Here is a 27,157-nt window from a genome sequence, read left to right as displayed (position 1 = left end):
GGGGACAGCCGCCGCCGCCGCCGCCGCCACCGCGACCGACGCGCGCCCGGGCAGGGGAGGGCGGGCCGCGGAGGGCGGGGAGGGGAGGGCGGGCAGGGCGGGCCGCGGAGGGCGGGGAGGGGAGGGCGGGCAGGGCCGGCCGCGGAGGCGCGGGCGCCGGCGCTCACTCGGGCGACGGCCACGCCGCGCAGGAGCTCTCGTCTGTGGGGTCTCGGGCGGGAAACGGCGGGACAAATGACGTGAGAACCGAGAAGCTGAGAGAACGAGCGACGCGAGGGAGCGGGGCGGCATGCGAGGGAAACAGCCTGGCCTCTACTTTTTCCCTTTCTTCGTCCTGCAGTCACTCACCAAGAAACTCACACTGAGAAGATGGGGAAAGGAAAAGGACATGGGACGAAGTGTCCAGAAGCCACCGGCGCCGCCTCGGTAGACTGAGCCCAGCAACCCCGGATCTCACCCCGGCCCGCCCCCTAAAACCCCACTCCACGGCTTCTGCGCCTGCGCCGACCTGCGCGCCCACTGCTCCACAGCCGCGCCCCGAGCACGTGACTCTCCCTAGCTCCGCCCCCAAGCCTGGAGGCTCCTCTTTTTCCCAGTCGTCCTCCAGGCTCCGGGAGCCGCCGCGGGGGTCCCACCGCTCGCTCCGCCCCTTCTCGGCATTTGGGGCATGCGCACTGGAGTCATAGTGTGTGACGCCTGCCCGCCAACCCACCGCGCGGCTGATTGTGGTCCGATGGTTTTGTTGTTTTGTTTTTTTTTTTCCGTTCTCCCCAAATGCACAGAAAAAGCAAAATAGGTTCGGGGACATTGTTTCCTTCTCGGTTGTTTTTTTTTTTCCCCACAAAAGCACAAGGGGCAGAAAAGGATATTGCCAAAAGAAAAATAAGAGAGAGAGAGAAACCTGGTTTAGCTCGGCTGGCTCCCCCTGCCCCGTTGCCTAGTAACCGTTTCCATAGCAACCGCGCGGTCAACAAGCCATCCGGGAAGGAATTCGCGGTGTGTTTCCTTCGCTGGCGAGGACTGATCCGCGGGAGAGAGTGGTGGTCGTGGGAGGGGGGGGTGGCAGAGCCAGGTGGGGGGAGCTGGTATCGTCCGAGGAGCCGAGGGCAGCGGGGCTGAGTCCAGTAGCTGACCATGGACCGTCCACGGTGCCCTTCCGAGAGCATTTATAACCTCATCCCCAGCAAGATGGGGGAGCCGCCCCCGCCGCCTAGGTACGTGGGCCCAGCCACGCCGAGACCCGGCTGGGGAACGGGGATCCCGCTCAGCGCAGGAGTCTCAAAAACCGAAGGAAAATACGTTTTTTTTTTTGGTCTCAACCCATGGGCTTGGACAGCTTCTTTAGAGAAGAGATGCGTAAACCTAGGTGATTTAGCCATTCGGGGCGTGGTCCGCGTGAGCTTCTAAGAGGCACCAGTGTGTCTGTGGCCGATTCGTTTTTAAGGGCTCGTTCAGACCCAACGACTGAATGAAAAGGAGACTGGTTGTAATGGAGTTAAAATGTTCACCTAGATTTTATAGGACATTCAGTATTCCCAGAATATTAGGTAACCACAAAGTAAGGTATCTTGTGTAGGGGGTACTTAGAATTATTTAAATCTTACAGGGAAAACAGAATGTAAACGACTAGATAAAAATCTCTTTCCTCCAAGGACTCCAAAGGTTTCTTTTTAACTTTTCCTTATGTAGGTCAAAACTATTTTCAAAGATCACTGGGCTAAAAGGCTCTACACCTAGTTGTTTTGGAGGTCTTGAGTAAATTTTCATTTTGTTTTGGGATATGGAAAAGAAATTTAATGGAACAGATAATGCCTAAGGTTTCTATCAAATCTATGGACCAGTTATTTTTATTAATAGTTAAATGAGTAATAAAAATAACAATGGGAAACTCCTTCCATTTTAAGTCTAAATGACTATCTCATTTTTACCAAAGTAATATCTATGTTATAGTTCCATTAGCTTTTCATTACCTAGTAGATATTGGAATGGGAAATGTAAATAACTGCGACCCAATTGCACAATTATGATTGTTCAAATTCTTTATCGCTAAGTTGTTTGGGCTTGTGGTCCAGAATTCCTGTATACCAGGCAAACAATGTTACACTGGTATTTTCAAGTGCATGCTGAATTTAAAGTTGAGATAATCACATAGGTAAATTAAAAAGCTTTATGTGTACTTTTTTCAAAAAGTATTATAAGAATGATCTTTTCCATTCTGCATGTACAAACCCAGTTCCTACTGTGTGTATAATACTGCATGAGTTGCTTAATATTGCATAAAGTTACACGAGTACTTTGTTTTTATTCTGAATTAAGTAGAAAAGAAAATAGAAAAATGACAGGATATGAGGGGACAGAAAGCTTTACAAAGAAGCTTTTTTGGTCAGAGTGATGTCAGTTTAGCCTAGCAGCACAATAGTGAGAGTTTTCCACAAGATCTGCATGAAAACAGAGAGACCAGGGCTGAGAGAGAGACAGAGATTTAACCAGTTCTCTCTCACCACTGTCTCACCATAGTAACACAAACTTATCCTGATGCAATCTTCTCATTAACAGAATGAATTAATCATAAGCAAGAAACATTTGTTTAAGTTACAAGAACATTTTATATCACCGAACTACAAACTCAGTTTCGAAGAAGTTCACCAGAGCTTTGCAGCACTAGTAAGATCTTGACCACTGACAGTACTGAGATTGATGCTCCATGCCCCAGAGTTTACAGTCTTCTTGTTGAACTGCTGCAATGTAGACATCAAAATGTTGATTAGCCACAAAGAAATATATTATTCAAAATTCTAATGAGGTACTCACATATTAAATGAGAACGTTGCTACCACTGAGCTCATCCACAACACAATTTTTTACTAAATCTATCACCCTTCTGTTGATGGTTGTCATTAGTATCTGCAATCATTTCTTTTTCCTTTATTGTTTAAGACAGTATTGCAAATATAGTTTAATAGCCCATGAAACTATAATCTGCCTTGTTCTAATATTCACCTCAATACTTTTATCTAAGTTGCCTAAGATTTCATTTGCATTTTGTTAGTAATGTCCCAGTGTTGTCCCACATTGAAATTCTTGCATGGATTACAAGGATCTCAGGTTCTAAGGTTGCTCTTTCCTAGCCTCTCATTATATTGCTGTTTCTTCTTTGTTACTTTCAACTCATCATTAATTTATGGAGATAGCTTTGAATTATGAATCGTTTCTACACTCTATTAATCCTTCTTTTCAACTTTGTGTCATTTGCAAATGTAATTTGCATTTATATCTCCATCTATCATTGAACAAGGCAAGTACTTTGCACTTCAGTGGGCTACTAGGCACCTCTCAAGGCTGACAATACGTTTTGTGTCTTTAATTATCCGCATAAATGTATTAATCATCTCATATTTCTCTGCCTCATCTGCAAGGATTTAATAAGAGGCTTTACTAGCATAGGATACAATGGTTTTTTTTCCTAAAATATTGTCTCAATTTGTGAATCTAATCTTATTTTTTTAAATTGATATTCATTTGTTATGATCTGAAACTTCAAATAGGCTATATAGTCATTGCTCTTCCATAAACTTAATTAAGCCCCTTTCTATAACTCTTGTAGGCACTGACATCAGGAATAATAACATAGCATTTCTGAACTTTTGGAAAATGCCTTAAGCTCTATTAGTTTGTTTTAAATGTCTTTCTGTTTTTCATTGTAATTAATTATAGCATGTAGTCAGAATTTTACTTGGGTGTGTGCTTCATGTTCTTTCTAGACAACTTTGCATTTATTTTCTGTCTAAACTATTATTTCTGTAGACTGAATTTTTTTAACATTTCCTTGTGTAAAGTGTGAACTGTGTTGGGCCATCTATGTTAACTCATAAAGTCTTAGATGACCTAGTCATCTGAGGTTCTTGCCTTTTTTACTTTGCTGACTAGTTATGAGCAAGAATTCAGTTACTGAAAGCAGAAACTTCTTGTGTCGGGCGCGGGCTTGGTGGCTCACACCTGTAATCCTAGCTATTCAGGAGGCTGAGATCTGAGGATCAAGGTTCAAAGCCATCCTGGGCACAAAAGGACCTGAGACTCTTATCTCCAATTAACCACTAGAAAAAGGGGAAGTAGGGCTTGGCTGGAGGATAGGTCTGTAGCCTTGAGCTGAAGAGCTCAGGGACAGTGCCCAGGCCCAGTTCAAGCCACATGACCCACAAAAAAAAAAAGAAAGAAAGAAAGAAAGAGAGAGAGAAAGAAAGAGAGAAAGAAAGAGAGAAAGAAAGAAAGAGAGAAAGCAAGCAAGCAAGCAAGCAGAAACTTCTTCATAAACTTCTATTCAGAGAAAATCAAGAATAGTCCCAAATCTGTATTTTATGCTAAAATTATCACTTCTGAAATATATTGTCCCAGAGACAGGTTTTATGACATGTGTTAGAAGCTATGGTTTTTCATTTCTTGTATTACTCTTAGTCAAGTACTCTTTTCATGAGTATCACACACACACACACATTTACACAAACTTTGACTTAGACTGTACAGTTTATACAGAAGACTCAAACTCCTAACATGTAGTTTCACAACTGACCCTGTGTAATTAACTAATAGAACGACTTGAGTCATGCAGAAGATTTGAAGGTCAGGAAAAGATTCATTGGAAAGGATATTTCAAAAAGCCAATTTTCACTTTCAGAGGTATGGACAAAGAAGGGGAAGGTAACTACTGTGTGTCTCTCAGCGAGGAATACTGTATCTGGCTTAATATGTGTTCATTTAAGCAAAGAAGCCTCTCTTTAATTTCAGTAGACAACCCAACATGTAGTAAGAGGGATTACCTCACCAATCTGTCAAATCATATGTATTTTAAAAGGGTGAAAGAAGAACATATGCCAACATTATTCCTTGTACTTCATTGCCAGGAAAATTTGTAGATAAGTGAACATTTTTAGAAGGCTGTTCAATTGCAGAACAAGGTTTTATATCTTAGACAAACAATATGGCATACTGGGATATGTGAGGTTATTTTTAGGAAGCCAGGAAGAATGTCAGTCTATGTGGATATTATATTGATTGTTTGACCATGACTGTAACGTTCAGAAAGTCTGTGACTTCTAGGGTACAAGTAAATTAAACAAAGAGTTTTATGAATATTCAGTAATAATTATAAAAAATTACTAATATTACTCATTTCAACATGTTGGCACATTTACAATGTGCCAAATACACTTTTAGGCTTATTGAAGATGATAGTTATGTCAGAAAGTTATAAAATTCGAGAAAGTTATTTATGAAAGTCATTCCAGAGTAAATTATTTCTAGTGCACATGTATTAATAGGTAGAAAAATCAATAAAACATAGATCCCTAACCAGGTGCCAGTGGCTCATTCCTATAATTCTAGCTACTCAGGAAGCTGAGATTTGAGGATCGTGGTTTGAAGGCAGCACAGGCAGGGAAGTCTGAGAGACTCTTATCTCCAATAAGCTAAAAAAAATAAAAGCCAGAAGTAGCTTAAGTGGGAGAGTGCTAGCTGTGAGCAAAAAAGCTCAGGGACAGCACCCAGGCCCTGAGTTCACATTGCATGACTAGCACAACAAAATATATATGTGTGTGTATGCATGCACGCACGCGCGCGCGAGTGTGTGTGTGTGTGTGTGTATAAAGCCCTTACAAACATTCCTAATCAGTTTGCTCTACTTGCTATTTTAAATTGCTCTATCAAAAAGCAGCAGAATAAAACTTTCAAATGTATTCAGATCATTGACCAAGCTAGACCATGCTTTCTTTGTCCTATGAAACAAATGATAAGATATGTCTATCTATCTATCTATCTATCTATCTATCTATCTATCTATCTATCTATCTATATCTATATCTATGTATGGAGAGAGAGAGAGAGAGAGAGAGAGAGAGAGAGAGAGAGAGAGAGAGAGAGAGAGAGAGAGAGAGAAATAGACTGTATCCTCTAACCACTAGGAAAAAATAAAAACTAGAATCAAGATAGGCACTGGTCACTGGCTGAGAGTTTGGCCTAGTGGTAAGATGTTTGCCTAGCATGTACCAAGACTCAGGTTCAATTCCTAGGTACCACATACATAGACAAAGCCAGAAGTGGTGCTGAGGCTCAAGTGGTAGAGCTCTAACCTTGAGAAAGCCTAAGAACAGTGCTCAGGCCCTGAATCTAAGCCCCAGAAATGGCAAAAAAAAAAAAAAAAAAAAGCGCTGGTGGCTCATACCTGTAATCCTAACTACTTAGGAGACTGAGATTTGGAGATTCCAAATATATGAAAACTAAGGAAACATAACTAAATCTACTCTCTAAGTTAAAGAAGACATAAACATGCAAATATAAAAGGTATTAGGACTGAAGGAAACTGAAACACAGAAGGAGATCAAAATTTGTGGGATGCAGCTAATGCCATGATTAGAGGGAATATTACAGCTTTCAGCACTCATATTTCAAAAGTATAAAGATTTAGAATTAAGTATCTGTGGTTTGACCTTAAGACATTTCTTATAAAAGAAAGCAAATTAAACCCCAACAAAGGAGAACAACTAATAAATATCACTAAGAAAGATATTTGAAATGGAAAATGTGTGATCCATAGAGAAAAATCAATGAAAGCTGTTTTTTTAAATAAAAACCAGAAAAATATATAAACTAGCAACATGGGGGAGACATGGAGGGAAACAGGAAGGGAACACAAATGACTAATATCAGAGATGAGCGAGATCATAACTCATGCTTCTGATGTTCAGAGACAATAAGGAAACACGATGCCCACATTTGCTCTGGCATTTCCTCCATGGCTCATGGCATCCATCTAGAATTTATAAGCCTGACAGGGCTTATATCATTTTGCTTTGTGGTTATTCATTCTTCTCCATATGAATATATATGGATGTGTGTATATCTATTAATGTATTGCATGATATTTAGTTATTTATTTCACTTTGTATATGTATGTATATATCTATATATGACTATTGTTAAACTAAATATTTTACATAGTATTTTATTTTATTTTAAACTGTACATATTTGCACTAGAAATGTAAAGGTGACAACTTTTTAAATTTAATTTCAGGTACAAATCAGTTTTTCAGGAAAATATGAAAGATGACATGAAGAATATTAAAGGTACAATGAAAACTATGGGACCAGCAAAACTTGATGTGCCTTCACCAAGCAATTTCCTAAGGAAACATTCAAGTGACAAACCTCTACCACCTAGTAGGTTGATTGCTGCTGCTGCTGCAATGTTGCTGCTGCTCCTCCTCCTCTTCCTCCTCATCGTCGTCGTCGTCTTTTTCTCCTTCTCCTCTGTCTCCTTTCTTCCACTTCTTCCTTTTCCTACTCCTCCTTCTTTTAATGTCGATTCTGGGGCTTGAACTAGGAGCCTGGGTGCGGTCCCTGGGCTTTTTTGATCAAGGCTAGTGCTCCACCATTTGAGCCACAGCCTCACTTCCCACATTTTGTGGGTAGTTTATTAGAGATTAAAGTCTCAGAGATTTCTCTGCCCTGGCTGGCTTCAAACCTTGATCCTCAGATCTCAGCTTCCTGAGTAGCTAGCACTCAGCTGCTTACCTCATATGAAACTGGCATGACTAGAAGACAATGCAAGTAGAGAAGATAGAAAAAGAGAGGAAATTGATAACCTCTCCTGCTAGACTTTTTGTGGCAGTATTAGGGCTTGAACTTGACCTCATGCTCTGCCTTGGCCTTTCTCTCCACAGCTGGCACTCTGCCCCTTGACATGTACCTCCTTTCTGTCTTTATGTTGATTAGCTGGAGATAAGAGTCTACCCAATTTGTTTAACTGGGCTGGCTTTGCATCAGGATCCTTAGATCTTACCCTCCTGAGTAGCTAGGATTGGAGGCATCAGCCACTTCCATAGAGTCTTCATTTTTAAGTATGACTAAAGTATGATTTATTTACTTGGTGATTTTAAAGAAATTTTCCCTTGAAGAAGGAATTATTGATAGCATTAATAGTATTCAAAAAAGTAAAATACTAAAAAGTGTTTTAGTGTTCTTAGATAAACAACCAGGAGAGGTGAACATTTTATAATTGTATTTTTGTAAGAAACGATTCCCATAATATGCAGTAAAAGTCTATTGAACTAGCACATAGTTTAGGATGTTTGACCCTCTTAGAGTTTTTTTTGCTGTTTTCAGCAAATTAATGTATTCCTGATACTTTTTTATTTCATTTTGATTATATTTTTCTTTTCAAGTTAGTGTTCTAAGATATGATTATAAAAAGCTGAACATATGTAATGAATCCATCTCAATAAATATAGGGATAAGTATAAACTTTTGCCTTAACTATTTACATATATTACTAATACAACACAAATATCTTGATATTACCAGTAGTCCTGAACAGCATTGTTTATTAATGAAAACAATGTTACATTTAACAGAAAAGAAGTTTAATTTTACTGCATCAAGGAAGCCTGCTGTGCCCTTGAGAACTGATCACCCAGTCATGGGAATACAAAGTGGAAAGAACTTTATAAACACAAATGCAGCGGATGTCATAGTGGGCGTGGCTAAAAAGCCTAAACCAATGTATGTGGACCGAAGAACTGGAGACAAGCATGACCTAGAAACCTCAGGCCTACTTCCAAAGTACATCAAAAAAAAGGTAGCCTGCATTCACAAGTGACCTGAGATTCTAGGAGTTTAGATATAGTGTTCTCAGTTACTGTCTATATTATCATAAATATGCTCTCACTGGACAAAGGATCTACTACAGTCTGTGTGTGGCCCAAATCTAATACAATGCAATGCCAATGTGCAATATTGCGGCGTTCAGTAAATGGACATTATCATTGTTTCCCTCAATTTCAATTATTATTACATTTAATAATAATAACCATCCTCCAAGAGGTACTAATTTTTTGGTGAGGCGAAAATGGCACCAGATGGCTGGGATTAACAAAACCCCAAAGCATTGCTTGTCACTAGGCCAAATAGAAGAGAAATATGGCAAGTCATTCATCAGTTCTTAAGACTTCCAGAAGTGATTCTTCCATTCACATGGGCAAATCAAGTCACCTCGCTGCATCTTCTTCAAGGGGAACAAGAAAGCATTGTTCCTTCAAGTGCCCAGAGTATTTGTGAATAATTTCTATGATCAGAAACAACCTCAGAGTCCCAAGTCCCATTTCCTCTTCAAATTGACATGTTTGGTGTCATTTAAGGGTATGTATATATATATATACATATACATATATGTATATATATATATCCTTAAACACATTTATCTTCTTTTGTTTAACAAGACTAATTAAAATCAGAGATATTCAAAAGATCTCAAGGTAAAAGCTGAAACACATAAACTATAGAAAAGTAAAGCTACATCTTAGGAGTAGAGTAGGGGCCTGATTAGGAGCCAAGCACATTGAGACATTCTCGAGAAAACAAATGACCACAGTAATGATTCCATTTTTGAAGACCAAAATCAACTCCTCTTTACTAGAGGTGAGAGAATTCCAGACTTTTATTAATATTCACTGTTTTGAACAAAGTATAGAGGTCTGTAAACTTTTCACCAGTCTTTAGTTGCTATGTACATATATGTAAGAGTATAATCAGAATATTTTTTGTGGAATATCCTTTCAGGACTATGGCATTACACCTGAATATATATCTAAACGAAATGAGGATGTAAAGAAAGCCCAAGAAGAATATGATAATTATATCCAGGAGAACCTTAGGAAGGCAGCTATGAAAAGACTATCAGATGAAGAAAGGGAGGCAGTTCTTCAGGTAAGCACTCGGTGACTTATAGGTAATTCTCTGGAACACCTGCGAAAGAAATTTCTTTCCAATTTACCATCACCTCTGAAAGCCAGTATGTAGACTGAAACCAGCAATCACTTTGAGCTATGGTGAAAGTATGCAGTCAAGCTGACATTTGGGGAAGAACAGAAAAACTAAAAGTAGGAATTTATCAAAGAATATTTTATTTCCAACTTGGTGACTTTCTGCTGTAAAGAAATCTACATTTCAATGTAATAAGTAAACTATTTTTTGTTTTCATGTACCTGAGTTTATTTTTAAAAATAATACTCATAAACTAGATATTTTTCACTAGATGGAGCTCTAGAATAATTGAAGCCAGCTCCAACCTATCTTTTCCTATAATACAACTATCTGAGTTAATAAATAACCAGGTATAAGTTTTTTACATATGTTTTATTTAAGTAAAGGAAATGCAATGACATATTTGCATTTGATTGTTAATGTGAATTTTTTAAATCTGGTGCATTTGACAGGAGCAGACATTAAAAGTAGTAATTTACATATCAGTAATGACCTTTGGTTTGTTACTTCTAATTTGTTTTCTCTTAGTTTTGGGAAGCACATGCCTTTGCGGAGTCAGAATTCATACTTAAGTGATACTGGAGAAATAGAACAAAGTAGGAAAACTTCCCTCAAAAGGAATAGGCTCATCTTTCCTTGTCTTTATGGCAAAACGGATAAACAGCCTTCGCCTCCTCTGACCACTCCAGCATGATTTGATGAAACAACACTAAATCCTCCATTGAATGCTCTGCTAGTCAAGGAGTATAGCTGCCTGGGTCACAAAGCCCTATTATGAACAAGCTTTGAGCCTCCTTCCCTCCCTGGTTAAAAGTTGCATAGCATTCTGTGGCAATATGTCAGCATGCCCTCAGTAAACCAGAGTTGCACTATACTTACAAGGGGTCATCTAATCTAGTGAGTCTGAATATCTCATTTTATAGGTAAGGGTATAAAGCACAGATACACTGTGCTTTCATTCATCCATTTGCAGAACTGCTGCTATTTTCCAGCCGTTGTACTCATGGGGAGCAGGGAATAGTGCAATGTGCAAAACAAATGCAGTCATTATTGTCAGTGTGCTTTATTTACACTTGCCTTTGGTCACTATATTGTCAAGTCAGTGAATAGGGACTAAAATTCACATTACCAATTCGCAGCTAGTGTCTTCCCCACTACCTCATGCCTATGGTCAGAGGAAGAAAGGAAAGGAAGGTGCGTGTATGTCAGGGCTCCAGCAGGAATTAGATGGAGCATTCAACTAGGGTTGTGAAGAGAATTCCTGAAGGAAATGTTTACCAAAGTGTAACAGGGGCAAGGGATCCAATAAGGAACCCTGAGTCACCCTAGGACTACGGACAAAGGAGAGATCCACGCCCACCTTGACCAAGGACAGCAAATACTGTTATCTGAGCCTAATGAGAGCAGGAGCCTTAGAGATGCCATTTATCTGTCCTCATAGCCACAAGTAAATGCATTGAGAAGTAGTACCCAAGTAGTGCTGAGAGAGAGGATGCGGGAACACACCAGCCTTGTCCTCCTGCCCCTCAGAAGCTAGGGGCACGTGACACAGAGGAATAGCCCTCAGTCTCAACACAGAGATGTTTGGAGGTACCATGGGCTGAAAGGTAGCATGAAACTGGAGGCGCTTGTCATGAGAGGCCTACTTCTCCCTACTTGTATTTTTCCCTCAAAACTAACAATATTAATTCATCATTAAAATACACCAGAAAGAGAGAGAGAGAGAGAGAGAGAGAGAATATTAGTTATGTTTAATTTCCTTCCTAAAGTCATTGACTTTGATCCAAACATTACTGTGCACTGTTCTCTAAAAAAGAAATCTAAAGGAAAAGAGTCTAACTGCTGTGACCACAAATATGGAAATATCACCCAAGGAGCTATGAAAAACCTTTGATATTAGAAAGTGTCTAAATATATACATTTCCTCTCTGCTGTAGGCACCACGGTGGAGCTCTGTGGATGCATAGTTCACATTTCCTAATGGAGAAAGAGAATTCTTTTGAGGTCTCTCCTGTGGAACACAGCTCACATGCTATTAAAAGCTATTCTGACTGTCTCCCCCTTTTAAAAACTTCAACCTGGAGATTTTATCCTTCTGTCTTTCCCCCTTTCCAGATCTGTGATTCAATCTCCTTGAACAAGCGCATATTCTATACAGTGCATCCTGTCCTATGATGACTTTTGTATGGGAGGAAATCAACAGAATTTTATTGTCCCCAAGAATTTTCTACAGCTCTGAATTTGTGCCTATTTGAGGGCCTATTGTGGAGGCAATATTGTATAAGACACTTATAATCTTTTATGCCTGAAGTTGTGACCATTGTTTTCAAGGCCTATGTTTCCCTGGAAGTCTTTTAAATTGCACTTCCTCTTGCTTTGGGGTAAATAAAATGTGGACTCACAGTGAATACTAAAAAGTGTGAATTCATAAAATGTTGTTGTATGTATTCAATTAGGAGTTTATGACCATTCTGTGAGTGAAACACGGTGATTAAAAAAATGTGACTAGATGGAATTAACCTTTATAGCTCCTGAGAGATCCCTAATTTTGAGTTTGTTGATTCCTGAGACTATAAACCATTAACTACATTATTGAATTAACATGTGTTACATTTCATGGCAGTGCATTCATTTCTAGAATGCATGAACAGGAAATGCAGATCCCTTGACAGTATAGAGGACAACTGGTTCTCCTAATATATCGAAAGGATACATAAAAGATTTTCTTCTATATATGTATCTTGTGATCTTGTCCAAAGGAGAGAAAGAAAAAGGCACAGGGATGGAATACTCTCTCCTGGGAACATTTTATTTGTCTAATTAGGAAAGAAAGCTTTCCCTTGCAGACTTCTCCTTAGGTCCTAGATAGACAGGGTCAAATGTCTATCTGGCATCAATGCCTGGTTCCTGACTCAATCCCTGGGGTTGGGGTCATGCCATCTCCTTGACAGGAAAGGTTCTCCATGGGAAGTAGGCAATAGCTAGGGCTGGCTGTGGGCACTTTTTGGTGGCACTGCAGCAAGAATAATTGATGTTGGGTTTGAACATATCCCCAGGAAAGGCCAACTCTGCCAATACTTCACACAGAAAATATGCCAATCATCTGCTTGATTGATCTCCCTACAGCTCTCTCCCTATTAAAATGGCTTTTCAATCTTAAAAAAAAAAAGATTTTCTTCTGTAAATCTGAATTTGGGGACTTTTTACAATCCCATTATATCAAACATAAGGAAAAAATCTTTCAATATAAGCCAGCATGAACCCTTCTGATGTGATTTCTCTGTTGGAGAATAGTAAAGAAGCAAATTCTAAAAAAAAAACAGTACAGGGTCCGGGAGTTTGGCCTAGTGGTTAAAGTGCTTGCCTAGCATGCATGAAGACTTGGGTTTGATTCCTCCATACCACATACATAGAAAAAAGCCAGAAATGGTGCTGAGGCTCAAGTGGTAGAGCTCTAGCCTTGAGAAAGTCCAAGGACAGTGCTCAGGCCCTGAGCTCAAGCCTAGGACTGTCAAAAAACAAAAAAACAGTACAACTTTCATAGGAAATAGTTTTCTGTTCAATATGTCTTCTTTTGTGGGAGTATCAATGCTCAAGTTGTTTGATTCTACCAAAGCATTTGTTATGAACTCAGTTCTATAACACTCCTAACTCTCCATATGTATATTAGATGATAAAAACAATTACAGGGACATTAAAAACAGAGTAAATAAACTCCCTGTGGGACCAAGCAGACAATCAAGGACAGGATTTAACCTCTGTACAGTTTTTTCTGTTACTGTAGCCAAGTCATTGATAAACATATATATTATCTTAAAAGCTATCTTCTTTTTTTCATATATTTTTGTTGTAATTAATTAGAAGGGTTACATGATATTTGCCAGATAGATGGTGCATTAATTCCCATACATTGATACCCTTTCACATGTCTTGGTCCCCATTTCCCTCCCCCACACCCCTACCCCTCATCTTGTTTTCCCCCATTCCCTATCCAATTTCAATTAATCAAATATAAATATATCCGATATATCAGGTAACAAAGTGAGATACTGTAACAATATGAGATAACCAAGGGACAACAAAAGAGATGAGAGATAACATAGTACCTTAAGAACAACAATCATTCATTATATGGCTTTTGTTTCTATAACCTAGAGATCCTTTCATTTAGCGTCCTACTATATGGCCTTTTGTATCAAGGTTTTGATCTATTGCAAATCTCTGCTAGGAGAGCCCAAGGTTTCTACTGATTATGACAAATGAGGGAAACCATTGAGCCTAAGTTCCTTTGAGTCTGGCTTACTTCACTTAATATGATCTTTTCTAAGTCTTTCCATTTCCTAACAAATGGGGCAATGTCATTCTTTCTGACAGCAGCATAGAATTCCATTGTGTACAAATACCACATCTTGTTGATCCACTCATCAACTGAGGGACATCTGGGTTGGTTCCATATCTTTGCTATGGTAAATAGTGCTGCAATGAACATCGTTGTGCTAGTGGATTTAGTATGCCCTTGTTTCTGGACAATTGGGTAAACGCCTAATAGTGGAATTGCTGGGTCATAGGGGAGTTCTATGTTTAGTCTTTTGAGGAACTGCCATACTGCTTTCCATAGTGGTTGAATGAGTTTGCACTCCCACCAACAGTATAGTAGTGATCCCTCCTGGCCACATCCCCTCCAGCATCTGTTATTATTCGTTTTCCTGATCCTGGCCATTCTAACTGGAGTGAGGTGGAATCTTAGAGTTGTTTTGATTTGCATTTCTTTTATGGCCAGAGATGTGGAGCATTTCTTCATGTGTCTATAGGCCATTTTTGTTTCTTCTTCAGAGAAGACTCTCTTTAAGTCTTTGGCCAATCTTTTAATGGGATGGTTGTTACTTTAGAGATTAGTTTTGGATTGATTCAATTTTTTGAGCTGTTGATATATTTTAGATATGAGGCCTTTGTCTGTTGTATGGTTGATGAAGATCTTCTCCCACTCTGTAGGCTTCCTAATTAGTTTACTAGCTATGTCCTTTGCCATACAAAAGCTCTGCAGTTTAATGCAGCCCCACTTATCCAGCCTTTCTCTGATTTGTTGTCATTCTTGGTCCTTATTAAGAAAGTTTCGACCTGTGCCAAGGAGGCCTAGTGTATCTCCTATTCCTTCTTGTAAAGTTTTCAGGGTGTTGGCTTTTACCTCCAGGTCTTTGATCCATTTGGAGTTAATTCTAGTACAGGGTGACAAAGAAGGATCCAACTTTAGTTTTCTGCAGGTGCTTAACCAGTTCTGCCAGCAGCACTTATTGAAGAGGCTATCTTTCTTCCATTCTATTTTTTTGGTTCCCTTGTCAAAGATTAGCTGGCCATAGGTCTGTGGGTCAATATCTGGGTCTTCAGTTCTATTCCATTGGTCTTCAGGCCTGTTCTTGTGCCAGTACCAAGCTGGTTTGATAATTTTAGCCCTGTAATAGAGTCTAAAGTTTGGAATTGAAATTCCTCCAGCGCTGTTCTTTCTGCTAAGAAGTGTTTTTGCTATACGGGGTCTTTTATTATTCCATATGAAATTTTGGATTGCCTCTTCTATTTCTTTAAAGAATGACATTGGGATATTGATGGGTATTGCGTTGAATTTGTAGATAGCCCTTGGCAAGATTGTCATTTTCACGATGTTGATTCTTCCAATCCAGGAACATGGGAGGTTTTTCCATTTCCTCAGTTCTGCTTTAATTTCCTTTTTCAAGGTTTTAAAGTTTTCATCAAAAAGGTCCTTTACATTCTTACTTAAGTTAATTCCTAGGTACTTTATTTTCTTTGAGGTTGTTGCAAAAGGAGTTGCTTTCCTGATTGTTTCCTCATTTTTCTCACTGTTGGCGTAGAGGAAGGCAGTTGATTTTTGAGGGTTAATTTTATACCCTGCTACCCTTCCAAAGTTTTGAATCAGCTCAAGGAGCTTGGGAGTAGAGTCTATAGGATTCTTTAAATACAGGATCATGTCATCTGCAAAGAGGGAAAGTTTTACTTCCTCTTTCCCTATTTGGATCCCCTTTATGCTTGCTTCTTGCCTTATTGCACTGGCTAGGAATTCTAATATTATGTTAAGGAGGAGTGGAGAGAGTGGACATCCTTGTCTCGTTCCTGATTTTAGAGGGAATGGCTTTAGCTTTTCGCCATTAAGTATAATACTAGCTGTGGGTTTGTCATACACAGCCTTTATTATATTGAGGAATGTTCCATGGATTCCTAGTTTCTCCAGAGCTTTTAACATAAAGGGGTGTTGGATCTTGTCAAATGCCTCTTCTGCATCTATTGAGACAATCATGTGATTTTAGTCCCTGCTCCTGTTGATGTGTTGAATTATATTAATTGATTTTCGTATGTTGAACCAGCTTTGCCTCCCTATGATGAAACCTGTTTGATCATAGTGTGTAATTTTTTGATGAGTTGTTGTAGACTTAAGAGCTATCTTCTACAGCAGTCTGTATGTACATTTTGTTGGGATTTACCATTTCTTTTGCTGTATGCAATTTATCATATCTTTTATTTCCTTGACCATTCACAGGGGCTGAAAAAGAATTGGGAAGAGGTGCACAGAGAGTTCCAGTCGCTATCAGTGTTCATCGACTCCATACCGAAGAAGACGCGTAAGCAGAAGCTGGAGGAAGAGATGAGACAGCTGGAACATGACATCAGCATCCTGGAGAAGCACAAAATCATATACATTGCCAACAAGTAGCAGGCCATCCTCATTGGAGCAGTGTGATATATGGAAACGCATGCATTATGAAAAAGCAAAAGTTTTTTCAAAAGAGGAAAATACCAGGAAGAGAATAAAAATAGTCCTGATCAAATGCTTAGAGAGCATTTGAATCCTTTGGAGGCTACTTAAAGACAATTAAAAAAATTAACTGAGAAACAATGTATACTGCAGGTGATCAACAAGCACCTAATATAAAGTAAATGCTTCCAGAGAAATACCCTAATATGTAATTCTCAATTATATTGTAGCTAAAATAAAACATTTTGCACCTAAAAGGAATGATTGGTTGATTAACTTTTTCAAGAGAAATTTTACTTTACTCTGTTTACTATATGCTTTTACTTCACTTGTGTGCCCCCCATAAAAAGAAAGCACTGAATATCTACAACTATATTCTAAACAAGTATCAATATGTGTCCTTATTAACATGTACTTGTTTTCCATGACCATTAATTTCTGGGCCCCCAGAAATGAAGTCAACACTCAGGATTCAAGTTTCTACTCCACTGGCTGATACAAAGAGCAAAGCTTTAAAAATTGTAAAATACCCTCACCTGAAAATAGGAGCAGATGCTTTCTGGCCTCTCTGAAGTCCACTAATGAAAATGTTACACTCTCAGGTAGTCTATAACATTTGTAGTTGTTCTCAACTACAAATGGTGTCAGTACCTAACACACATGTGAAGAAAGATGAAACTTTCTTGCAACTCTTGATGAACATCTTTTATTCTTTATTTACCTTAGGCAGAAATAAAGAACAGCATATGATAAATACAAAGGGTGACAGATGATAAATCCTTATTTGTCCAGGATGGTCGGTTACTACTTAGGGTTCACTAACAGCTGTGATAATAAACCCCAAATGTATTATTAAATAGCCATAATAGAAAGTCAGTTCTTGATCATATAACAGTGCTGTGCTGTAAACAAGTCAGTGGAGCAAGAACTCTTTCCATACTGTCTCTCAAGGACCCACACAAGTGAGTAGGTTCTGTCTGAGAGTTGGGAAGTATCTTCTACATTAAGTCCTATAAATACCACAACTTTTATAGTTCATTCAACAAATTAACTTCAAATTGCAGTTGCCCAAATATTTCTGTTCAAGTGGAGGCATTTAGTTTCAAAGAGTCATGAAGAAATTCAGTTCCCTTTTGTCCGATGGTTTTTCCTGGGATAGCCATGTCCTTCTGCCAGTGTTTAAGATAAGAAACTCAAGCCTAATACTTTACTTTGGAAGTGATTGCTATATACGCTCATTTTTAAGTAATTCAAAAATCAGAAGCAAATTAACCCAGCCTTATGGTTGTTATTTGTAGTTATAAGTGGGAGTAGCCTTAAATGTTAAAATGATAACTTGGTGGTTCTAACAGATGGATTTTTCTCTCACATTCTGTAACCATTCACTAAAAAAAATTCAGACCTTTCTATTTGACTCACATATATTGGGCTAGATGGACTTTGTTGCCTTTGTCTTGTACAGTCTTCCTAGGGAAATTTCTGATCCATTGCTTCTGGGAAGAACTGCCTAATAAATCCCAACCTTGAGTATCTTCACTTAAGTATCTCCTCATCCATACTCACATTCCTAGGACATCCTATCAGCCCAAGGTGTTGGCCAGTGACTGATCAGACTTTCTGTCTTGTGATCATTAAGAGAAACAACCAGCCAGGCACCAGTGACTTAGGCCTAAATGTTAAACCCAGGTCCAGCCATAGAATAGCATGCTTAGAAGCCAACTTTGGGCAGAGAAAGCTGTGCAACTTCAATCTCCAGAATAACCAGCAAAAAGTAAGTCTGGAGGCATGGATCAAATGTATCAGCCATGAGCAAACTAGCTGACATGCTCATAATACTGGGCTACTAGAAGACTCTTAGGTCTACACAAATACATAAAACCCCTTTGTTTTCTCTTCCCCTGCCAATCTGCTTGCCAAGAATCAGCTCATCACATTCTTTGATTTTCCAAAATCTCCCTTCTTGTTATAGCATTGATCACTATTATATTGGATATATCCCATGAAACTGCAGCCTTCTGGGAAAAAAAGGATTGCATGCCTTTCCATCTGCACTCCTTAGAGCCTACAAAATAACTTATATAGAGAAAATTCCATAAATTCTTCAAAAAAGTATCAAAATGTATTTCACTGATACACTGGCATTACTCTCATGAGTTAAATCAGATTTTGAGTATAGAGACCTCTCCTAAGTAAATCACCTTGACACCACACCAAACACATGGGTTATGATCAAGTCAAGAAGACACCGTTTCATGTAGTGCTGAGGAATTCAGCAACTGAATTTCAGCAGATTTGTGTCCGCATATTAGCTGAGTCCTTCAGTGTTCTGTGAAAGCCTTCTTAGGCTGAGACTAAATGAAATAATACATGTATAGCTGCATGGTCTATAGCATGTAGAAAAACAACAAACATTCTGCTAAGATTTCTTTCAGTTCTATAGTTCTTTTCTGTCCAGTTCCACATAAGCCAATTAATATACTGCTAATAGAAATTTCCCAAGACAGTAGACATGGAAGAACTGATTGAATTCCTAGCCTGATTAATCGCCTAGATGGCACACATAGATGAGCTCAACCATATTTGGTGATTTCTGTCTTTAATAACTGTTCAAAATTTGGCAGTACTTTTAAAGTTACACATGTTCTGAAAAGAAAGTAACACAGTAGTTATATCAAAGAAGCACCAAATAGTTAGCTCTTTAGTGTTGTCTCCGCTGAAGCCTCTTGAGTGATGGATGTATCAGTGAGTTCATGGACCCGTCATCGATTCTGGGCCTCCTCACTCACTTCTTCTGAGATCCTTCTCAGAGGAAATGCGCATGAATTAAAATGTATTTGAACTTGAGCTGTCACCTGAGGATCAATCTTTAAATTAAAAAGCATCGTTCGCTTAATAAATCCTCCTGATCAATACATTCCTTTCTACTTGTCAAGTTAGAAGACAAATTACAATCAAAAGATCATGTTGATTAGAACACAGTCTAAAACAAAAAGAAATTTGGTTTCTAATAACTCTCTGCTACTATAGCTTACTCCTTGCCATTCAACAAATAGTGATTATGTCTAGTTGCTAGGCACATAGTCAGCAAAACAATAACATTGGAAAGATATAAATAATCACAATGTTATGTGTACGTTTCACCTAAGTGAACTTAGTGTTAGGAAGTGACTATTAAGTGTTTCAGGTCCCCCTTCCACCAATGGAGTTTATTAACACAAAGTGAAGTGTTCCATTGCTTTTAAGCAAGCAAATGAAAACCAGAGGGACTCAGCAGCTGTCTATTTTCCTTTCTATCCTCTGGCTTTTTGGAGGCCAACACAGAGGACAAACCGTAATCTTATGCAATTCCCACCCATGAGCTGTTCTGTTCTGGACTAGGACAAGTTTCTTTTATCTTTATTGGCTTTGAGGAGACAGTCCATTTTTTTTCCTGGATAAGCTTGATGGTTCTACACAGCCAGAAGGCTTGGGATTTTGGCCCAGAGCAGCCTGGAGGCCACATGTGGTTTAATCTGGACAAACGCTTTGAAACAAATTCCCTGGCTTTTCTTCAGAATTATTGACAGGCAGCTGCCACCCACATTGTAAGATGATGTCCAACACTGGCTATAACGCTGGAGCCTTATGGGTAAAGACTGGTATCTTTTAGAATTCAGATCTCACCTTACTGCACCACTAAACTGCTATTGGTCTTTCGAACTGAACCCAAAGTTTTAAAATCTGCTTTGACACACCTTTTAGGAAATTAAAATACAGTAGTAAATCCTGAATGACATGGTTTCTTAAATATATTTTATAATCATAAAAAAGTGCTGAGTTTCTAAGTATTCCAAATTCCTATTTTATTATTAACCAAACAAGTTAATGACAATTGGCCTTTATATTTTCTTTTTTCAAAAGTTGAAAAAAAAAAGGTGGGGGGGAGAAGTTCCCAGAAACTAACATTGTAAGTCAGGTGCATTAACGTCGTCAAAATGATCTTCTTTGCAAAAAGGCAAAGTTATAAATTGCCTGATGTCTACCACCATCTTTTCTTCCTCTTTTCTTTCCTCTCTCTCTCATCTCTCTCTCTCTTTTTCTTCCCTCTATCTACTTTTCTTTCTTGTTCTGCTGAGCACTGGTGGCTTACATCTGTAAGCCTAGCTACTCAGGAGATTGAGATCTGAGGATCACAGTTTAAAGCCAGTCCAGGAAAGACAGTGTGTGAGCTGTTATCTCTACCCACTGAAAAGGCCAGAAATGGAACTATGGTTCAAGTGGTATAATACTACCTTTGAGCACACAAAAAAACCCCTTAGGAGCAGTGTTCAAGTGCCCAAGCTCTGAGTTCAAGCCCCAGGAGTTACACAGACACACAGACAGCATCATACACAGAGTGAAACAAAAAAATCCATACTTTATATATAAGTAGAATTACATTACATAAATTTTCCTCTTCATGTGCACATGGAGGTTCATTTTCTTACAACAGATTTTTTAGTTACTGTTCAATTAGTATTGGATTATTTTTTGCCAGTCCTGGGATTTGAACTCAGGGTCTGAGCACTGTCCTTGGGGCTTTTTCAAGGCTAGCACTCTACCACTTGAGCCACAGGACCCCTTTCAGTTTTTTTCTATGTATGTGGTAACGAGGAATCAAGCCCAGGTCTTCATGCATGATAAACAGGCACTCTACCACTAGGCCAAACTCCCAGTTCCCTGGAGTATATTTAAAATCGGTTCAGATGCATCATACTCGTGTATTGACGTGTTGAATTGAAATCCCTTTGTATAGCTATTTCAAGATAAATAAATTGAAATAAGATAAAAATCAATCAGAATTCAAATCTATCACTTTATTCATTTTTTAAAATACAAAAGAAGTTCTAAAAGTATTCTAGTTACTAAACTAGCACCTTGGGGGACTCTATGGAGTTTGATTTCTTCCAGACCTCTATCCTATGTCCTGTAGCTGCTTTTCTATTCCATATTTTAAGACTATATTTTTATATTCATTTTTAATGTTTGTACATTTTTAGATTCAAAGTATCTCCATAATTCTCTTAATATACTTCTTGGAAAATAAATCCCTCTAACCAACTGCCACAAAGTTTTATTATCCCTTCGGATTTTTTATTTAATGATTACCAAGATTTTTTCTGACTGAAGACAATCCATACATGCAGTCTTTTATGGCATAGAATAAGGCTAAAGTTACCTTGAGATACATTTACATTAACAATGGGCTCATCTGTAGCACTGTTCTACTTGGAATTGTCAGAGTCCACATTTTACCATATTCTCTAATTATCAGGCGTGTCATTGGTACGAGTTGTCACATTTATAGGATTTTATTCCAAGCATCTAATTCTTCTACATTCTGATGGACATTTAATGGCGCCTCCCAGAACAACCACTTCCTTCAACCTATATCAAACTTCACTCTCAGCTTGGTGTATCTGCAAGAACCTTTCAAGAATGAATATTATTTTGCCAGACATTCCAAATGCTGTAATAGCATCACAATTACAAGGTATCCCAACTGAAGACATATTTAAATACAAGAAGCCTGCATCTTAAGAGGAATGGAATATGATCCCAAATCATTTTTTTTTTGCCAGTCCTGGGCTTGAGCTCAGGGCCTGAGCACTGTCATTGGACTTTCTCAAGGCTAGCGCTCTACCACTTGAGCCTTAGCACCATTTCCGGCTTTTTTCTATATATGTGGTACAGAGGAATCGAACCCGGGTCTTCGTGCATGCTAGGCAAGCACTCCCAGCCCTCACTTTATTTTTTTGAGTCTGGCTTACATAAGCTGCTCGTTGTGGAAGCCTTCCATAGTTAAATCCCATTTGGCATTTCATCCTGCTCACAGATCACTAATATGTACCTCTGAAGCAGTGTGCTAAAATTTTCTCTTCTTGTCAGAATAAGTCTTGTGAGAATCGTCTGATATTCCTCAGTAAAGTTGTTTGGGTAGTTTTGTTGTTTTATTTTGTATCTGAGAGCAGCCATGTTGTCTTCCTGGGATGGTAGAGTTGAATGGGAAAGGAGTGAGTATCAGATTGCATTTCTGGTGGTTTGTTTAATAAACAATGCTGGAAGCATTTCCCCTCTCTCCTCCTCATAGAAAGCCTTTCTGTTTAAGATAGTGTCCGGGTATATAATTAGCTAGATTTGATTTCCAACACTCATTGAATTTGTGTAGCTGCGATTTTTGTGTGGAAATTTATTACAGTGATCCTTTGATTTAATGGGGAAAAGTTTCGTTCCTATGGCAACTGTTTTAGAACAGTGCATACTTACTATATTTCTAAAATATGCAGGCCATCCTTACGGGAATACACATCATCTTGAAAGGATTTTCCTTCTTTCAATAAACATTGGGTTCCCCCCACCCTTGTCACCTGATTTCAGAATCAAATAAAACTTTCTTTGTAAGAAATGCTAAGGAAGAGCTGGAGGAAATGAGAAGCATGAGTGGGCAGGCCTTTTGCTGCTGTCATGGGAGAGCAACTACTCAGTCCTCAAGTGGTTTCTGAGAACATATGCCCAGTCCCACCATAGCTGTATTTCTCCCAGACTCTTTGTATTTTCCATGCATCATTATGTTTGCTGTGTTTTGCAGTGTTGCTATGCAAAATGATATAAAAGAGTGGATTTTTTTCCTAAGGCAATCAAGCTGAGCAGATGCAAGTTTAGGATGATGCAAATTTTTCTTAGAACAGTTTTAGAATTCCTTGGGGAATAGAACAAGAACATTCATAATAAGAAAGAATAAAGGTCAGAATGTCATTCCACATGATAAATGTTAGCTCCATGCTAAAATTTGGAACTACTGATAGCACTTCAGTAGTAGTTTTGAAAAGTGCATTTATTTGTATTCTTGCAAACAAAGGGTCCTCTCCAAACATCTTTTCAAACTCATCCATCTCTGTGAATTTTTTTCTTTTAAAAGTATATAGTCTACTATATTGTAAAGCAAAAAACAAATGCTCCAAAATTGCACATTACAGGATTAGAAAAGTTAGAATCATAGCCTCCTTTGTTAGTTTTTATTTCCTTTTTATTTCTGTTTGAAAATGCTAAACACAGAGGGGTTATAGTTACATAAGTCGAATAAAAAGTACATTTTCTTTTGGACAGTGTCGCTCACCCCTTCCCTCACTCTTTCCCAGTTTTCCCCTCCCATCTCCTCCTTCCTCAATTGTATAGTTAATTTTCAACATAGTATCCAACAAGTACCATTGCTGCATTTGTTTACCCTTTGTCCCTCCATTCTGTGCTTCCCCTTACAATTCTAAAAAGACTTTTATATGAATTTCTCTTTTGTGCTTGCTTATGGGAAGAGATGTGTATGTCTCTTGAATTACGAATTCTGTAGTTTCATGACAGATAGGTAGAAGAGGAGTTATGAAACATATTCACTGTATCTTAAGCATGTAACCGTCAACCTCAGTAAACATGACTCAGTCTATAAAATAGTGAGGTGAGTATCTCTAAAGAAGTAGCATGGATTTACTTAAGGATTGGAACATCTGTCTTGCTACTTATGAAGAAACCAAATGCAAGGGTTGGGAAAGGAGAAAAGAGCAAGTGGTCATTTGTTATTGAACTTCTATGCTATCAAAGGCACTGAATGAGAAATGGGAGAGTTGGGGAATTCATAGGTTGCCAAATATCTGTCTGCCTTGGTCACCTGGTTACAGTGCCTGAAATCCCACCATAATGCCTTACCCAGCATGATAGAAAATGACATAACAGCCGTGGGCTTCAACTGAAGGAGTCAAAAGCAAACAAAGGAGTAGGGGCCATGTAGGGAATTGAGCAGAGCTGTGAAGATGATGCCACAATATTGACTGAGGTCGTTGTAGGCTTGGTGCCACGGTGGCTCTTAGATAATAATAAGTATCAAAAGTCAAGTGGCAGTGGTTCACATCAGGAATTCTAGTTACTGGGATCTGAGGATCATGGTTCAAAGCCAAGTTGGGCTGGAAAGTACATGAGATTCTTAATTCCAATTAACTATCAAGCTATGGCTCAAACGATAGAGCGCCAACTTTGAGCAAAAAAGCTAGAAGACAGTGCCAAAGCCCTGAGTTCAAGCCCCAATCTCAGCATCAAAAGGAAAGAAAAGGCAGGCAGGCAGGCAGGCAGGAAGGAAGGAAGGATCATAGAGCACTTTGATTTTTAATGTCTGAGGGGCAACAGTTTCAATGAGGTGGAGGCTGGCTAAGGGCAAAAAGAAGACTTCCTGTTTCCTAAGTTTGTCATGTTGGTTCCAAAAGACATCCGATTTGTGTCTTCTTAGACCTCACAAGCAGGAATCTCACAGAATAGCCAGGTGTATGCCTTGATTGCCTTGTTTTAGACCTGGAAATTGATTAGTATAAGAGAGCAAAGAAAAACTGACGAAAGAATTCCCCCCTCTGAGCCTAAGAAACCCTGCACCCTGTATCAAAAATCTGATTTACAAAGAGGCTTAAAATTTTTACCAGGGAATAACATTTTTCATTCTTCTCAGTGTCCCAGGAAAAGCCAGACCTACCAGAAGCCTCCTCTATGGGAATTTGTCTGAATATTTTTTAAAAATTATAGTTGCTTTATTTTTTTTATGTCTTTAGGCTATAGCCAGTCTTGGGTGTGTTGAGTCATAATTATTTGGACAGCTTATATTATGTATGTGTATGTTGTATGTTGTATAAGCATCTCTATATGTGTGTATGATATACACGTATGATGTGTGTGATACATATCATGTGTATATATGTCACGTCTAACCAAATAAAGGCATAAAAGAGAGTTAGGACCATGATGAGACTGCTAAGAAATCTGGTGTAAAATTTGTTCAAGGCTCTCAATATAGACTTAGGCAAAGAAAGATGCAATGAAAACTCCTGGAGCTTAATGAAAGAAAGACAATGAGTGATCTTTCGTGCCCAGAGTCCATGGTGAGTGCTTAGCTCATCTGGGGAGAGAGTCTCATTTGTAAGAGACAAAGCTTTTCATCATTTCTAGGCACGCCATCTATTAAAGGCGGACCAGGTGGTACCAGCTGCACATGATGAAAGAAATCACACGGTTTCATTATGTAAAGTAATGACAGAAGAATGGGCAGGCAGTCCAGACCAGCTGGATCCATCATACACACACACACACACACACACACACACACACACAAACACACACACACACACACAGCGAGGGGGGGGGAGACTGAGAGAGACGGAGAGACAGGGAGAGGGAGAGAGAGAGAGGAGAGAGAGAGAGAGATCCAGAAGCTTTTGGTTTGTCAAAGCAGAAATTGAAACTGGTATCCATGGGATCTGGAATCTTCTTGGCCTATGATGATAATCACGGAAAACACTGAATCTTAGCATATACTAACAGTTTAACTGATTGTTAAATTAGGTTTAAAATTTTTTTTTTACCAAGGGGTTGGTGGCTCATATCTGTAATCCTAGTTACTCAGGAGGCTGAGATCTGAGGATGACAGTTAAAATCCAGCCTAGGCAGGAGAGTTTGTGAAATTCATATCTCCGATTAACCACAAAAAGCTGAAAATGGAGCTATAGTGAGCTATATCCTTGAGCACAAAAGCTTAGGGACAGTTACCCAGGACTTGAATTCGAACATAACACACACACACACACACACACACACACACACACACACACACACACACACACACAACTTCTCAAAGCCATAAACAACCAACGAAGTGAAAGAAGATATTGTCACATTTTTCATATCTCCAACAGTAATAATAGCAAATACGTACAACAGCACTTGGCTGCATTAGGTGAGAAGTGCAGCTACTCAGCTACAATAATGCTCATATTCCCCATACGAAACCTGTGGCATCAGGATGAATATCATCCTATTTTACTAGCAGGGAAACTGAGGCATGGGGAAGTTAGGAAATTGTTCAAGATTTTACCAGTAGTGATTGGCTATAAAAGTATTGATGGAGGGGGGTGCCAGGAGCGTGAACTAGTGATAGAGTGCTTGCCTAGCATTCACTAAGCCCTGGATTTGATTCCTCAGGACCACATACACAGAAAATTTGGAAGTGGTTCTGTGGCTCAAGAGGTAGAGCGTTGTCCTTGAGAAGGCCCAAGGACAGTGCCCAAGTCCTGAGTTCAAGGCCCAAGACTTGCAAAAAAGATTCCAGGATAACCAGGCTGGCTTAGCTTTACAATATTTGCTCATCATCACATGTACAACTCTTAAAAAAATAAGCTGACTTTAGGATTCTGTGTTAAGCCTCATGAATTTCAAATGATATTACATTGAACAGTGTTAAGTAGGTGATTCAGTTTCCCAACTCACATTCCTCATGAAATTGAAAAAATATTAAATATCTGAAGACTATTAACATGAAGAACTACAAATCCCTAGTTTCAAGCCTAAGATAATTTTTTTTAATGTTTGAGCCCATATTTCTAAAGAGTATAAGACTTGAGGTATGGTTCAAGCTATTGAGTGTCAGCTATGATTTTAAAATCTGTAATTTAAAAAGAGTGTAGGGCTCTGAATTCAAGACCTGGTACCAATATAGGGGTATGGAAAAGAAGCATAAATCCCAAATACTAGCTTTTTT

General features: G+C 38.8%; 1 protein-coding gene across 2 annotated transcripts; it reads left to right on the top strand.

Moving 5' to 3' along the window:
* The first annotated feature begins 1,062 nt into the window (after positions 1–1,062).
* On the top strand, positions 1,063–16,832 carry Enkur (enkurin, TRPC channel interacting protein). Of its 2 annotated transcripts, none has more exons than XM_090319027.1 (5): positions 1,063–1,214; positions 7,066–7,211; positions 8,405–8,628; positions 9,609–9,755; positions 16,360–16,832. In XM_090319027.1, exons 1-5 carry the CDS (start codon positions 1,135–1,137, stop codon positions 16,531–16,533), a joined length of 771 nt encoding a protein of 256 aa, XP_090175153.1. In that variant the 5' UTR covers positions 1,063–1,134; the 3' UTR covers positions 16,534–16,832. The 2 variants fall into 2 exon arrangements, with proteins under 2 accessions (XP_090175153.1, XP_090175154.1); XM_090319028.1 differs by lacking the exon at positions 1,063–1,214 and adding an exon at positions 2,784–2,803.
* The last annotated feature ends 10,325 nt before the right edge of the window (positions 16,833–27,157 follow it).

Source organism: Megascapheus bottae, chromosome 26, assembly GCF_031878675.1.
Source record: "Megascapheus bottae isolate mThoBot1 chromosome 26, mThoBot2.hap1, whole genome shotgun sequence".
Classification (NCBI taxonomy): domain Eukaryota; kingdom Metazoa; phylum Chordata; class Mammalia; order Rodentia; family Geomyidae; genus Megascapheus; species Megascapheus bottae.
Note: the sequence above shows the minus strand (reverse complement) of the source record. Positions and strands in the feature narration are given on the sequence as shown.

Coding starts and splice junctions, on each gene's coding strand:
- Enkur (XM_090319027.1), top strand. CDS start 1,135: ATGGACCGTCCACGGTGCCCTTCCGAGAGCATTTATAACCTCATCCCC. Junction 1,215..7,065: donor GAGCCGCCCCCGCCGCCTAG/GTACGTGGGCCC, acceptor ATTTAATTTCAG/GTACAAATCAGTTTTTCAGG. Junction 7,212..8,404: donor TGACAAACCTCTACCACCTA/GTAGGTTGATTG, acceptor TACATTTAACAG/AAAAGAAGTTTAATTTTACT.